This window comes from Colossoma macropomum, unplaced genomic scaffold (genome assembly GCF_904425465.1).
Source record: "Colossoma macropomum unplaced genomic scaffold, Colossoma_macropomum, whole genome shotgun sequence".
Classification (NCBI taxonomy): domain Eukaryota; kingdom Metazoa; phylum Chordata; class Actinopteri; order Characiformes; family Serrasalmidae; genus Colossoma; species Colossoma macropomum.
Genome location: NW_023495515.1, coordinates 2857616 through 2873497, shown reverse-complemented (window position 1 = coordinate 2873497; position 15882 = coordinate 2857616). Strand labels below are relative to the sequence as shown.

At 38.7% G+C, this 15882-nt stretch overlaps 1 protein-coding gene across 1 annotated transcript in view; it reads right to left on the bottom strand.

The window, feature by feature from the left end:
* Positions 1–5578: 5578 nt before the first annotated feature.
* The window catches only part of clpb (caseinolytic mitochondrial matrix peptidase chaperone subunit B), an 80254-nt gene continuing 69950 nt past the window's right edge, over positions 5579–15882 (bottom strand). The window contains exons 13-17 of the mRNA XM_036562744.1: positions 15697–15853; positions 14884–14957; positions 13120–13239; positions 9401–9505; positions 5579–8594 (exon numbers count right to left, since the gene is read on the bottom strand). Of these exons, the coding sequence (XP_036418637.1) occupies positions 8373–8594; positions 9401–9505; positions 13120–13239; positions 14884–14957; positions 15697–15853 (678 nt within the window). The 3' untranslated portion in view covers positions 5579–8372. The remainder of the gene's footprint in view (positions 8595–9400; positions 9506–13119; positions 13240–14883; positions 14958–15696; positions 15854–15882) is intronic.

The following is a 15882-nucleotide window of genomic DNA, read 5'->3' as shown; positions in this document are numbered from 1 at the left end:
ATACTGCAAAATACTAGAGGGCGCCCACAAGTCGTACATGTACAGGGTGAATGAAGCTACATGGCTAAAAATTAAAAGTTTAAAAGTTTTTAGTCATTTATGTGGGATTTTCCTTTCATAGTAAAAGGATGTATTACATTCAAAAAATCTAAGAAAACATAACGGTGTCTTTCTATTTTTCTACACCAAACAGGTTTAAGGCAGTACGACGCTAGCATTACTGCTACTGAGTGCTGATTGGTTAGCATTACTGCTACTGAGTGCTGATTGGTTGGCATTACTGCTACTGAGTGCTGATTGGTTAGCATTACTGCTACTGAGTGCTGATTGGTTGGCATTACTGCTACTGAGTGCTGATTGGTTAGCATTACTGCTACTGAGTGCTGATTGGTTGGCAAGCTGATCAGCTCATTGGCTGAGCAAATCATTTACAAACTACAAATTAGCAACAAAAGCTCCTTAGGAAACAGCTCATTTTAGACTTAGGAGCGCCCTCTAGAGTCTCACAAGCCAAGACGACTAGATTTTAGAGTTATTATTACTGCATATCATGTTGAAGGTTGTAAAGGATCTGTGTGGAAGTGGTTACCATGGGTGATACACATTCTGGATAAGGAGATACATAGACGTCAGTGCTGCCTGTGTAAAACAAGAAGTCTGATCTTTCTGTGGATGTACAGTTGTGTCAATATTCGAGGGAATGGGTAAGATTTCAGGGGGCCCAGTTGCCACTGCGTCTAATATTCGTCCATAACTAACTAGCGAGTAACTGTAACTTCAGTGTTTTACAAAAAACTCTCCATGTTACAGTTACATGCTTGTTAGCATATATTAGAATGATCAAGAAGCCCTCAGTGAGCAAAGGACATAGACAAAAACACTGAAACTGGACATCTGAATAAAGTAGGTAAGGTAGACTGATTAGTCTTGAATCATGATAAGCAAAGAATGTAACCAACTTCTAAGACTGAACTTTGGAGGTGTGTCTGCAGATTTCTGTGAAAAACTGGAAGTGAGTGTCCTGTAATATAGACAAAAGGTGGAGACACTAAAAACAGAAAAAATCTGTTTTTTAGTCAAGGATTTTATATAATTTTCTTTGTGTTTTCTGCTTTTTTCCCTGGCACTAAAAAATAACTTGCACATGAGTGGAAATGAAATAAATGAAGGCGCTCTCTGACTTTCGCTGTAGCGAGATAAATAGATAGTAGTAGTAGCATTTGTATACATGCTCCTGTACATTTACTACTCTCTGATAGTTATTAGAAGCACAACTGCACACAAAAACATTCCCTTATGCTTATTAGTACACATGCACACCCATGACCTCTTGGCACTCATCTAGAATAGCAGAGCCCCCTGTCAGCCAGAACACAAACGTATTGAGGAATTTCTGGAACATTGTTGTTCATTCATCAGGCAAAAGGGAGAGAATAACTGTCTGTGTGAGAGAAAGGAGAAACGCTCCTCCCAAACCTCCACGGAAATGAAAGTCTTCCTCGAGTCTCGGGCCGTAAGTGGATTTCTCTCACTCTTAAGAGGCTGAATGATATTCTGGCAGTAACACTTAGCTGCCTTCACCGCCTTCTCCTCCTCAAATTCACTTCAGCATGTCATCCAATATTCCTCTCACTGTCTGTCTCTGCACTTTCCACTCAGAGAGCGGCTCCCCCTCACGCCTCCGTCGCTAACTTCCCTCCTCACTCTGCTCCTCTAACAAGCCGCCTCCACACACAGGCTCCTGTTTATACGAGGTCAGGATGTGGGGTCATGCAGAGCTGCGTAAGACCACCCTTCATTTACTTCATTTCCAGTCAAAACGGACATTAAGTACAAAAGATTCATTTTCCAGCAGCAGGAAAAAGCAGGAAATACACATTCGAAGGGGCAGTCCACCCGAATTTCTGCAAAATTCAATCGTGGAGATGTAAACAAAGTCATTCAGAGAGGTTTGATTGTGGATTTCTGGTGATAGAAACCAGGGGTCACCATGTCTACAATGCAAATACATTTTATTTACTATCCAAAACTACCAGTGAACCTATATATATATATATATAGATATCTTCTAAATTTTATTGTAATGTTGATGATGGTAAAATAGCAGTAAATATGAAAAAGAGGGGGACTAGTTTGCCTCACAACACCCTGCATGTATCTTTCCACCATGAAGACATAAAAAAATAATAATAAGGCCAAAATCTAATCTAAAAACTGTCATACAATAATATCTTACACACTTACAAAAGATGGTTCTTCAAGGGTTCTTTAGTAAAAGCAATGCTTCTGTTCAGATCCATGAGTTCTATATAGAACCATTATTGCTTAAATGGTTCTTTGCATGGTGAAATGGTTATTCAGATTGGTGGAGAATGTGTTGTGTATGGTTCTAAGTAGCACCTTTTTGAAAATGGTTCTACGCAGCACCAAAAAGAGTTACACAACTTGATCGTAACAATAGCAGAACACTTTTTGGTGCTATATAGAACAATTTCACCATGCAAAGAACCATTTAAGCATGATCTGGTTGTATATACAACTCATGGTTCTAAATCGAACCACTGCCTTTACTAAAGAACCCTTGTAGAATCTTTGAGTGTGTAGGCCTCAGGCAGCGTATCATAACATGTATGTTTGTATATATTTTTTTATGAATAGGCATATTGTTCAGTTACTGTTTATGTGATGTCATGAAATCCAACACAAGTGCATACAGCCACTGATTTAGCCTACAGTTGTTTAGCCCCACCTATTGACACTGAAGTTATAAGGAGTGTTTCAGCGCAGACTGCTTTTTGAACAAGGTGCAATACAGGACAGCCAATCAAACAGAGGTCATTTATATATATTGGCCTAAAAGGCACAATGACAAAAACAGCCTGTTTAATTCTAGAGGTTGGAATTATGAAATTAATTATGTCTGTTTTGAGTTCATAAACTGCATCAATAGAACCCAGCGAACAAGAAAATAAGACTCATTATTCATCTGTTCTGTTATTCTATTATTCTATTATTCTGTTGTTCTGTATTTACGAGGGCGAGGACCTGAAATGTGGGCCACATTGGTCCTTGCAGTTTAAGGGGTTAAACTCTTCAGACGTCTGGTTCCTATCACCACCACTGGGAACAATTCTGACTCTGTAAGTTTCTCTACAACTGAGCATTTCACACCAAACTACTCAGAATGATTTTGTTTACATCTTAATCATGTCATTATAGACAAAGTTGAAAAGTCAAAATTCCCCTTTAACAGAAAATTAAGCTTAAACCAAAAACTAAGTTGTATTTAGTCTGTCCTCTCTTTATTACAGCTTCCATTCTTTTTGGGAGACTTGCTTTCACTTTTCAACCTGTGGGGATATTTTTACACACCTCCAAAGTTCAGTCTTAGAGGCTGGTTGCACTTTCATGATTCCAATAGAGTCATCAGTCTATAGAACCGTTCTTCAGATCTCAGTTGTTTGGTTTCGGTGTTCTAGATAAATTTCCTAAAAAAAACCTACAAAAAAATCCTAAAGATTCCAATACTGTGGGTCTGAACGGATGTGTAGCTGTTAATAAGCTGTTGCTGAGAAAATAAATCGAAGAAAAAGACCTGAAGAGCGTTCGTTATTGGGATTATTTGGATTGTGAGAAGCAGAAAATTCAACCTACTATTCAACTTCTATGGCTGAACTTTGGAGGTGTGGAAAAACATCCCCACAGATTTCTTTGAAAAACTGAAGCGAGTCTCCTGAAAATAATGGGAACTGTAATAAAAGTAGAGTGGACAACACAGTAAATACCCAAATGCTATGTTTAATCATTGTGTATTTTTTTTTGCTAAATATGTTTCCTGCTTTTTTCCTGATGCTGAAAAATGAAAAATGTGTGCTTTAATGTCGTTTTCACTGCGTATTAAATTACAGAAAGGCCTCTGACTTTTTCACAGTCTTGTATTTGTGATATAAGAAGTTTCTACACACAGATGTGGAAGAGCAGGTCTGTGTGTGTATATCTGGGGGGTCCAGGCTGTCAGTAGAATGCCGGGGGGTCCTGCATGCCGCCTCTGGTTTTGCCATGCTAATTCGCTCCCTGCTGGAGGAGGAGGATGCTCTACATGTGTATGGAGGGATGCTGTGAAACAGAGGAATGTCCCTCTATGCATTGTTCCCGCCCTTCTACACCCCTTCTTCTGTTCCTCTGCTCATTTAAACCACACACAGCCACACACGTTTCACATTCCCCACAAATTTCCCCAACACGTCTCTTTTTAGGCCGTAGACAGGAACCTGCAGAGGACGACGCATTCCAGACCCGACGCAGCTTTAATTAAATACCACACCGACAGCACTGAGAAAAGACTGACTCCACCACTTTATTGACTTTACTGGATTTTTGTGTACAGCAAGGAAAACGTGTCACTTTACTATATATGTTTATATATACTGTATATATATATATATATACACTGCTGCTGTCCAAAGAAAACCATGTTCTCCATTTCTTCATCTCCATTTTTGGCAATCTTTATTTTTTAATATTTCAACACACCAGCCGTCCTTTACGTTGTGTGAAGATTTAATGACTAATGGACCAACAGAAATGCTCTAAAATCACTTGGAATAAAATCCTTTACAATAACTTACATTACAGTTCACAGTGTTTTTGCCTTCGCCTGTCAAGTTACTATTTTGGAGCGATTTGTTTTTTTTTGGACAGCAACAATATACATACACATAGCGTGTGTGTATAAATACACAGGATTTTCACAAAAGTCTGAGACCACATAGAAAATCATTTACGATTTTTCATCAAATCCTCAAAATAAAAACAGAAACTTTTAGAATCTTGAAAAATTTGAAGAAAAGTTTTGACAAGTAAAATGAAGAAATGTTTGAAATGATGTCAAACTGACGCAGATTTGTCACATCGACCATGTTCAGATCTTTACATCAAAGGGTCAGATTTTGTCTTTTTGGCTTATCCCTTCCACTGAAACAAGTGATTAGACAACTCTTAGGTGGATTTAATTTATTGCTTGTTATGCTAATAATATCATTTTTAATGAAAAATTGGTCTCCCCACCTCGTGTTTGTGTGTGTGTTTAAATATATATATAAATACATAGATCCTCAATATGTTAAACAGCAAATAAATAGAAATTGTGCTAGACAGATAGACAGACAGACGACAGATAGATAGATAGACAGATATATATATATATATATATAGATATATATATATAAAGATTCTAAATAATATTAGAATAAGCATAAATAACGTTAACACATTAAACAACATTAAAACGATAAGCAGTGATTTTCTGTACGTTAATGTGTTAATTTAACCATTTCCACACCTCGAGGAAGCTCAGTATTACTTACCGTCATCATTCACTACCTGGTTTGGTTAATCACTACTTTTTTACATTAAATTAAATCAATGCGCTCCTGATGGAACTGACCAAACCCATGTGTCGGCAGGAGGCGCCCAGGAGGAATCTGGAGCCTCGTTCTTCAAACCAGCTCATATCAGTTTTCCAAATAAACTTCAGCTTTTCAGACTCGCAGCAGAGATACAGATACGATACAGACCATTTGTTTCACACTGTACTCATTTATTAAAGGCTCCATTTTCTACGTTTCCTGTATTTTATTTTTCCCCTGATGTCCAAATAACATTGTGTAGATTTATGCACCAAAATCTCCAACATCAACCTTGTCCCACAAAAGTAAAGAGTTTTTGTTACCTTCAAGACTGATAAATGTAAATGAGCTCTGTTGTGATTGGCTGCCTTGTGCTGTGCCTAATAAAAAAAAGCCATCCACCTTAAACGCTCCTTATAGCTTCAGAGTGAGTGGGCGGGACTAAATTGCTGTACGTGAACTGCTGAATAGGCAGATATATGTAAATATTCATTTTTGTGAAAAGGTGAATTCAAAACAGGCTGTTTTTGCAGCTTAGTCTAAATATATGGACTGTATGGACTTCAGTGTGAACGGTATGTTTTAAATGGTTTATATAGTGTCCATCAATCTCATTTCAAAATAGTGGTTTTCCATGATACAGGCCCTTTAAAACACATGGGAATTGGCCGATCTACAATTACCTGTAGCTGTAAACAATGTATTAGGCTTTAATCCTGCACACCTTAAAAAAGATTAATAAAGTTCTTTCTAATAGCAAAGAATATTTCACACGATGGCAGAATGTCAATGGTGAGAATAACTTTGCCTTTAAAAAAAAAACCTCTCCAAGCCAACGATCACAACATTGGTGAGTAAACACTAATTTCTTATATGTAACCTTCAATAAATACATCTATAATCTTTCTCTATATACATGCAGAATCACTTTACATCTCTATACATATGGCAAAGCACTATGTCAGCGTTTCTATGGTAGCTGACCTCACAGGCCTTCGCTCACTCTTTTCGATGGCTTGTTTCAGTGCTTCACTTTATTACTGAAACTTTAATATTCCACACAACATGCTCAGCACAGTTTCACAAACACTACTTTCAAATCTTTACTACTCAAAGCTGGTGATCAATGAAACTAATCCTGGGTGACGGAAGATATTTGGTCTCTTATTTATTGTTTTTTTTTTTCACAGATATTAATGTGACCTACCTGAGGAGTGATACGAAGTGACATTCTTATGTACATATTTCTAATATGTTATATTTCACAGTGAAGCTCAACCTTTACACAAAATGTACTCAATATTTAAACTTAAAACTTGGTCTATTGATAATGTAACAGACGTGAAGTGATACAGCTACACGTACACAACATCGTTTACTTCATTAGAGACCAACCCCGTCATAAAAGAACTGAAAAGCAATAATTTTCCTTCATTTGCCTCAGACTGTCAGCTATGACGAGCTAAAACTGCTACACTATCCGGCCCAAAGTAGGTGGACATCATTACTAATTGAGTTCAGTTGTTTCAGCCACGCCTATTGTTGTATAAAATCAATCAAATAGCCCTGCAATCGCCATAGACAAACACTGGAAATAGGATGGGTCATACTGAGGAGCTCAGTGACTTTAAACATGGCACTATAACAGGAAGCCTCTGCCACAAGTCGTTTGAAAAAGTTCTGCCCTGCTAGATCTGCCCCAGACAACTGTAAGTGCTATTACTGTGAACTGGAATACGAAGCAGTAGACCACGTAAACTCACAGAGGGGGACTTGCATCATGCACTATAGAGAACTGTGCATCAGTGGCTTCATGACATGTGTTTCCATGGCTAAACAGCTGCACACAAACCTACAAGCACTATGCGTAATGCCAGCATTGGCTGGAATGGTGTAAAGCACACCACCACTGGACACTGGAGCAGTGGAAACTCTGAAATGATGAATCAGACTTCACTGTCTGGTAGCCTGATGAACAAATCTGGGTTTGGTGGATGTCAGAACACTGCCTACAGGAATGCACAGTACCCACAGTAAAGTTTGGTGGAGGAGGGATGATGAGCTGGGCTGTTTTTCAGGGTCTCAGTTCCAGTGAAGGGTGATGTTAATGCTACAGCACACAAAGACATTTTAGACATTTATGGGCTTCCAACTTTGTGGCAACAGTTTGAGGAAGAGCCTTTCCTGTTCCAGCATGACTGTGATCCATTGCACAAAGCAGCTCCATAAAGATATCATTTGATGAGTTTGGTATGGAGGAACCCCAGTGGCCTGCACAGAGCCCTGACCTCAACCCCACTGAACACTTTCGAGATGAACTGGAATGTTCATTGTGAGCCAGGCCTTTTCGTCCAACATCAAGCTAAGCTCACAAATGACCTCACAAATCACTCTTTTGACCGAATGGACACAAATTCCCACAGATACACTCCAAAATCTTGTGGAAAGCCTTCCCAGAAGAGTGGAGGCTGTTATAGCTGCAAAATAGCAACTCCATATTAATGCCCATGGTTTTGGAATGGGATGTCCAACAAAGTCATATAGGTGTGATGGTCGGATGTCCACATAATTTTGGCCATATAGTGTAGCTATAACTACAGCTATAGCTAGGTAAAACTGTAACCAACTATAACTAGCTAAAACTGAAGTAGTGATACGTATAGCTAAATGAATCTTAACTAACTTTCTATAACTTTCTCCATTGTTTTTCATTCTCAATATTTTTTTCATTCTCTCAAATTTGGTAGGACGTTAGTGTATTAATATTATAAATAGAATGCTTTAATTACCTCACATTTCCAACAAATCTGTGTGGCCATGATAAAGCGCCCTTTATTGACACGTTGATGTGGTAAATGATTTTCACATCTTTCACAAGTATCGTCCTAGTAGCCCACCACACCCCATGACCAGTCCCATCAAACCGTCAGCCCCACCACAAACCAGGTCACCCTTAACGGGTATTCAGTGGGCGAAGGCCACTTCCTCTGGGTTGAGTGGCGGACGGATGTCCAGTTTTCGGGACTTGCTGTCTTCGCCCACCAGCTCCAAGCGGAGGGAAGGGGCTGCGCCTCCCTCCTTCTCCTCTTCCGTCTCTCCATCTACAGTCAGGCGGAGGGTGCAGCCTTTAGGGAGGAGCTCCTGTTCGTAGGCGGCCGCTAACTGGTTCACCACTCGACGCTCCACCTGGCAACAGGCAGATTTAACACAGTGATTTTCTTTCTATTTTAATTAGGCTTTCGGCAGTTGAAGCAGTGAATTCAAACACATCATCGCTGTCGCTCAAAAACCTCGTATCTCTGTTTGTGTTGCTTTTTTACTTTTTTGCATAATTTGAAAACTCCAGTTACCCTTTGCATTGTGTTCAAATTTCAGGATGAACAGATCAGAAGAAGCAGCCCGAAATGGCTTCCTAACTTCCATTATAAGTCAGGAATGTTTTTTCCTTCTCCTGTAAAATGACCATTTTGAAGAATATATATTTTTATATATTGCTGCTATTGTGTTAAAAAGGGTTTTACTCCAATTTTTTTTTTTTTCAAATGTCAGCTGTCCTTCATATTGTATGAACATCTCATGATGAATGGATCAATAGAAATGACCCAGAATTACTTGCTACATTAACATTCACTAGAGTTAAGAATGTTATTTCTTTCTCCTATAAATGTTATTATTTGAGACATATAAAGTACATTTCGCAGTGACGACATGAGAACTCAAACAATACTGAATTATTTTTTCCTCCAGAATCATTAATTAAGTTAGACGTCCACCACCAGACTTTTCCTGTCTATGAACCAATACTCATTCAATAGGTGCTTCAGCTCAATGAGAACACCATTATTCTTTCCTAAACCCCATCTTTCCTGCGCTCATCCTTCCTTCCTGACGCCCTGCTGAGTCTTTAGCGGCGAGCGATAATGGCCAAAGAATGACAGTATTGATCGCTCTATTGTTTATCGATGGCGATATTGATCAGGTAAAGGCTGCACCTCATGTTTGATGGAGCGCGCTCCGTAGTGGACGTTGTAGCCTCGAGCCAGAAGCTCCAGCACCGGCCTCTCCCACAGCAGGGTGATGTTGTGCCTCTGCTTCGCCTGGGGGGGAAAAAGAAGAGGGGGAGGGGTAGAAATGGAAGATAGAGACGAAGGCAGAGGGTATTTGTTTAAGCGAGGCAAGACACTGCAGTCAAAGGGTGGGCAATATGGCAGAAACAACACCACGATACTTTGATACCTGCAAGATACACACTGGCCTTTATTCATCAAAGTTGTGTACCCAACATGGATGTGCTTATTTTACATGCACATTAGCATAAACAAATGCAAACTATTTCATGTTCCATTTAAACACATATTACACTGTGCTTTTGTTTTATACTACGACTCCACCCACAAAATAAACAAAAGCACATAAATACAAAAACAATAAATGTTATTCTGGGAAAATAATCACAAAAAACAATCACATTATTCTAATACGTTTTGTTTGACATCGTCCAGTGGTCGTCATTGTAACAGTATAAGGTGGGTCAGAAGGGGGAGCAGTGCAACCGAAGCTTGAGCTCAGACTCCACCTACAAGAACAACCATTGGCCCATGAGCCACTGAATGTAGTCCATTGGCTCCCTACTGAACCATCTGCATGAATTAGTACATGCTCTATGTAAACGATATGTAGATTAGGTGCTGGTAGGCTGGCGCTTGATTTCATGCAGCGAAGCTGATTCATCATTTGCGCTCAAATCTCTGCTCATTTCTATGTTGTATGAAAGTTAATATTTGCATACCTTTGAAGAATAAAGGCCCTTGTGTAACATATTGCATTGTTTTTCTATTTGTGATATACAGTTTTGGCCATGCTGTCCACTACCATGTCCACTGAGGTAAACCTGCCCTTTTATGATAGATGCAGTTGCTGAGTGTTGTAGAACACTGACTGATACCCATAACATATAAGAAGGTACTGATATGAGAATTCTGGGCTGATATTCATATTTGCTGCTGATGATATATAAACACTGATAAAATGCAGAAAACAGGACTGAATCCACCTGAATTGGCACTGCAAAGATGTATTTCTGTAGGTTTACAAATGCATGAAAATGAATAAGATGCAGGTGTTTTGCACAGTAACCCAGCATCACCTTAACATTCAGCTCTTCCAGTGTACAATAAATACATCTTCAAATATTGGCTTCATATCTGACACAATCATTTTTCTTAAGCAATTAGCTGCCAACACGGACTGGCACTTGGCAGAACAATGACTAAAGTGCTTCATCTTCGAATGCAAAGATTTGTTTCTAGAAAAAAAGATATGAACGGTCCAGACTGTGGTCTTCTCTGTGGTTCTTTATGGACATGAAAGCTGGACGATAAACAAGCGAGACAGGACAAATATTGATGCCTTTGAACAGGGGTGCCCAAACCTTGTCCTGGAGATCTATACACACTTAAAAAGCATGGTTCTTCAAGGGTTCTTAAGTAAAGAAAACGGTTCAGTAAAAACCATGAGTTTTATATAGAACTATTTCATACTTAAATGGTTCTTTGCATGATATAATGCTTCTTTGGGTTGATGGAGAATGTGTTGTATATAGAAACCTTTTGAATACGTGGTAGAACCCATTTGGTGCCATAACCATTTCACCAGGTAAAGAACCACCTAAGCATGAACTGGTTCTACACAGAACTCATAGTTGTAAATAGAACCATTGCCATAACTAAAGAACCACATTTTTTAAGTTTACCACCCTGGAGAGTTCAACACACCTGGCTTTAACATTCAGAAGCTCCTGAAGGCTTTTATTATCTGGATGAAGTCTGATGAGAGTTGGAGCTGAACTCTGCAGGGTGGTAGATCTCCAGGACTAGGACTGGGCATCTTTGCCTTTGTGGGCTGGTGAAGACATTTGAGAGAACCTTGGGCGGCAAAGAAAACAAACAAATAGATCCTCAGCCAAATCAAGCCTCAGTGCTCACTCGAGGCCCAGATACTCAAACTGAAGCTCTTATTTTGGACACATTCTGGGAAGAAGCGGTTCATTGGAAAAGACCATTATGCTTGGAAGAGCTGAAGTTAAAAGAGAAAGAGGAGTGCAGTGCGATGAACTGGTGCTGGACTGTCAGAAAAACTGCCTCACATATGTCCCCGAGACACGCTGTGATGAAGTGTGTTGTTACATAAAGAAAGAAATCAAAACTGGCTTAGCGAAGGAATTTAAAAGACTCTTCTCCTCACAAAGTGTTATAATTTTATTATTCAAACAAATATTTACTTGTACATTATAAAGGCGTATTTCAAAAACACTGAATAATAATAATTGTGCTACTAAAGCACAAACACTCACACACACACACACACACACCCTCACACACACTCACACACACTCACACACACTCACACACACACACACACACTCACACACACACACACACTCTAAGGCTTCGAAGCATGTTTTTGTGCCTGCAGGGCTAGCCTGACAGAAATGAAGTTTTATTAATATTTAAATATTTATGAATGGCCCACATGTTAACCTCCCTAACACGATTATGGTCGTCAAGCTGTTATTGATTCCCTCTGCGTGTGTTGTTTGTGTGTTCCTCAGCTTCAGCTCTGTCAACAGCACCAAGAGAAATGCTTCTGTGCATACAGTACAGATTAACACACTGTTTAACTATCTCTCTCTCTCTCTCTCTCTCTCTCTCACACACACACACACACACACACACACATATACATATACACTACAAGCCAAAAGTTTGGAAACAACACTAAGTTTGTAAACACACACACACAAAAAGGCCTCTCTGAAGCAAGAGTGGAGCTTGATTTTCTCCTCTCTCAAATATAAAAGCTTTAAGTGCTGTTTATCTATGTGATTTGGTGGTCCACCAGGTGTTGCAGGTGGTTGTTGCGAGTCTTATTTTCTCTGCATTTTTATCAATTTTTTAAACTCCAATTTTTGGAGACTCCTATTTTTTCACTTGTTTTCCATTGACTTTCCTCCTCCTTCAGCCAGTGGATTATCTAATCTCAGATATATCTCTTTAGACAGTTTAGATGCACTGAAAGAAATCTGAAGGCAGCTGAGGTGAGTTTGGGTGGCAGCTTGTGTGCATGTTAGCATCCCTTTAAAGGGAAACAATATCAGTAAGATCTTTGGGAAGCTTTTGTTGGGAGGACTCCGGGTGGTTTTAAGATTGGAAGGATGGAAGAATTAGTGGCAGTGGGTGCAGAAAAGTAAAGAGTAGACAAATGAAATACTGACAGATTTGATATAATGTTTAGCTGTCAAGAGGCTTTTGTGTATTTTACTGTAAAATATACATTTTTTGTTTTCTTTCCTACACAGAAAAATGAATAAATTATGTTCAGTTCTTGTTCCTACAGCTTGTGGATTCTTTTTACAGTGGAGGCTCTTGAGGGGAACTGGAGCACCACTTTGTTGTTGCTTTTGTCAGTTTGCTGCTCATTGGTTTATCCATAGACTATCCAGTGCAGTCTGCTGAAGGTAGTGTTTTAAAAGTCCTTTAAAAGATGTGTTTGAACGAGGGGGCAGCTGGGTTTGCAGTCTGCACTACTACAGATGCTTTGAAGCAACAAACTAGTGACAAACTAACTATGATGCATTAATGGGGTTAAAAATACTAGCGTGTTATCTGTACATTTGGCATGTAGAATGTACACAGAGCAAAACAGTTTGTACCTTTTTGGCCCAGTAGCTGAGCTCTTTGCTGACCAGCTGAATGAGCTCAGAATGGCAAAAAGGCAGGAAGTAAACAATCTCATTTATCCGTCCCAGAAACTCGTCCCGCCTGAAATGGGCCTGAGGGAATCAAAAGACATCATTCACATTCAGGTACCACAGGTGCATGTCCAATAAGATTCAGGTACCAATATTCATAGTATTGACTACATCTTTAAGAACGCCTCTAGTAGGCAAGTAGCTTGTCTCACCACTGTTCCTGCAGCTACAGCCCTGCAAGTGGATGAAGACCAAGCAAAAAAGCCAGAATGACCACGAAAAACATGAAGATATGTGGACACTTTAAACACAGTCTCCTAAAATACTACAATTAGAAGATTAGCTAGATTGGTGGACTGGATCTGTATAACCTGCATAACTCTCCAGTTCAGAACATTCCAATGCATGAGATTTTACAAAAACAACCACAGACACCAATAAACACAATTAAGCTGAATTTGGCTTCTTATTTGCCAGCAATTTCTCAGCTTCTTATTTAAATTTTACAGTCCGCTTTAAATGCTGCAGTAATTACAATTAGGCGCCTCGTTTGTTGAATGAATTGGGGAAAAAGAATCTGGTGAATAAGACACCAACATCATGTTGGCATCTAGGAAATACCATAAACATTCACCTGGTGATTTTAATGAGCATCTAACAAGCAGCACAGCAGAGCTATAATCAGCCACTGAAGCTGCTGGACTGTTGAACACGTCTCACTGGCTGATCCTATTCTGCATCCCAACACTTCACCTAATGGCAGTTCTAATGGAACTACATCGTTTATACTATTTAGTGTGCTAGTATGTGGTTTGGGATGCAGCAGAAGAAGCCAATCAAATCAAATGAAGGTCATACACTGAAACATCTTAGTTCATATGCTTTAAAACTACATTTTAAGCTGAGTGTTTCCTAAAAACTTTGCTGGGTCAGTTATGGCTGTGCTATCTCATAATAAACTGCCATTGTGAACCATCAGAATACTATGACTGGTGAAGTCACTGGGGGCTTTTAAACAACAACAGTAGCAGGGATGGCTAAGGTGGCCGAATTAGACTCGTGGATTCCTGTCGCTGTAGCCTGCGGCTCCACTACAGCAGAAACATCAGGTTGCCATAGTCGTTAAAACGTGAGATTCAGGTGAATTAAGATCACATTTTTCTTGCGTGTCGAATTATAAATTTCAGCACAACTCAAAGACAATGGTTAACTCAGCTGATTTTTCCAGTTGGATGCAAAAGTTTGATCCAATGACAAACTTTCAGTGATTTTCAAAGTGAACACATCCTCTACAGAGAACACACTTCCACACACTGTCGTGCACAATTACTGTTTTTCTCACTAAGAAAATCAACAAAACATGGAATATGACCACGAATGTTCAAACATTTATTTATTTATTTATTTATTTATTTCATTTTTGCCATGGCCGTCTGCATGTTTAAAGGTCCTACGGTTAGCTGGACACATGGGCAAGACATCTGTAGTGACAAATAGGCAGGGAATGTACTTAGCAGCCAGCAATGTACTTCTACTTCTACAGCTACATAGCTATGCATGTTTTTCTTTTAATAAAAGTTTTAAAGTCTTTTTAAAGGCATCATAGTTTATTTTTTCCAGCGAAGTGATTTGCCATCACAAAAAACACTAAGTGTGGTTTTTTTTGTTTCTTTGTTTCCGTTTTTTTATTATTTAAAAAAGTATCAGTACAGTGCAGTACTTTACCTTCAGAATGGGCCGAATCACTTCTTCTTTAAACTGTTTGGAGATGGTGATTTTCTCACTCTGCTGAACGTCATCTGCAAAAAAAAATGCAGTAAATTGTTAGTAATTTTCTTACTTTTCTTACATTTTTATTAATTTATTTATTTATTATTTATTTATTATTTATTCAGTAACTACTGAAAATTAATATTCAGTATTTACAAAAGATTATTCAATATTTCCTTTAAACAATTCAGCAGCTATTATTCTAAATATTATTTTGCACCTATGATGTATTATTCAGCAACTACTATGAATCGTTCAGTATTTACTATAAATGATTCAGGAAATTCTACTATGAATTATTCTATACTAAAATGATTTATTCAGCAACTACTACAGATTATTCACTAACTACTATTATTAATTTAGAGGCTAGTAAAATTTGTTAAGTACTATGAATTATCCAATAACTATTAGTAATTATTTTATAACTACTGTGAATTATTCAATAAATACTATGTATTATTCAGCAACTACTACGGTAACTCGGTAACTACTATGAAGTTTTCAGTATTTACTATAAATTACTCAGGATATTTTACTATGAATTACATATTAAAATGATTTATTCAGCAACTAATGTGACTCATTCAGTAACTACTATGAAGTATTAAATAACTATTACAAAAGTTGCGTAAGTTAGGTAGTTATGAGATGTGGGCCTCCATACAGGCCTTTAGGTTAAATGTTTAAGCGGTTAATGTTAATGTTTATGATCTGTGTGTTTTAAATGGATGTTGATCCTAAGTGTGAATAAATGTGGTGTCTTACCCAGATTTTCTGCCAGCCGGCGTCGGCTCTGCTCTTCGGCTTCCCGTCTCAGCTGCAGTGCATGATGGGCAATATCGTCACTGGCCACGTTGGAGGTCATAATGAAGATGGCGTCCTTACACTCAATGGTTTTCCCCTTACCGTCCGTCAGACGACCCTGCAGAGGAGATGTTTCAATGAAGATGT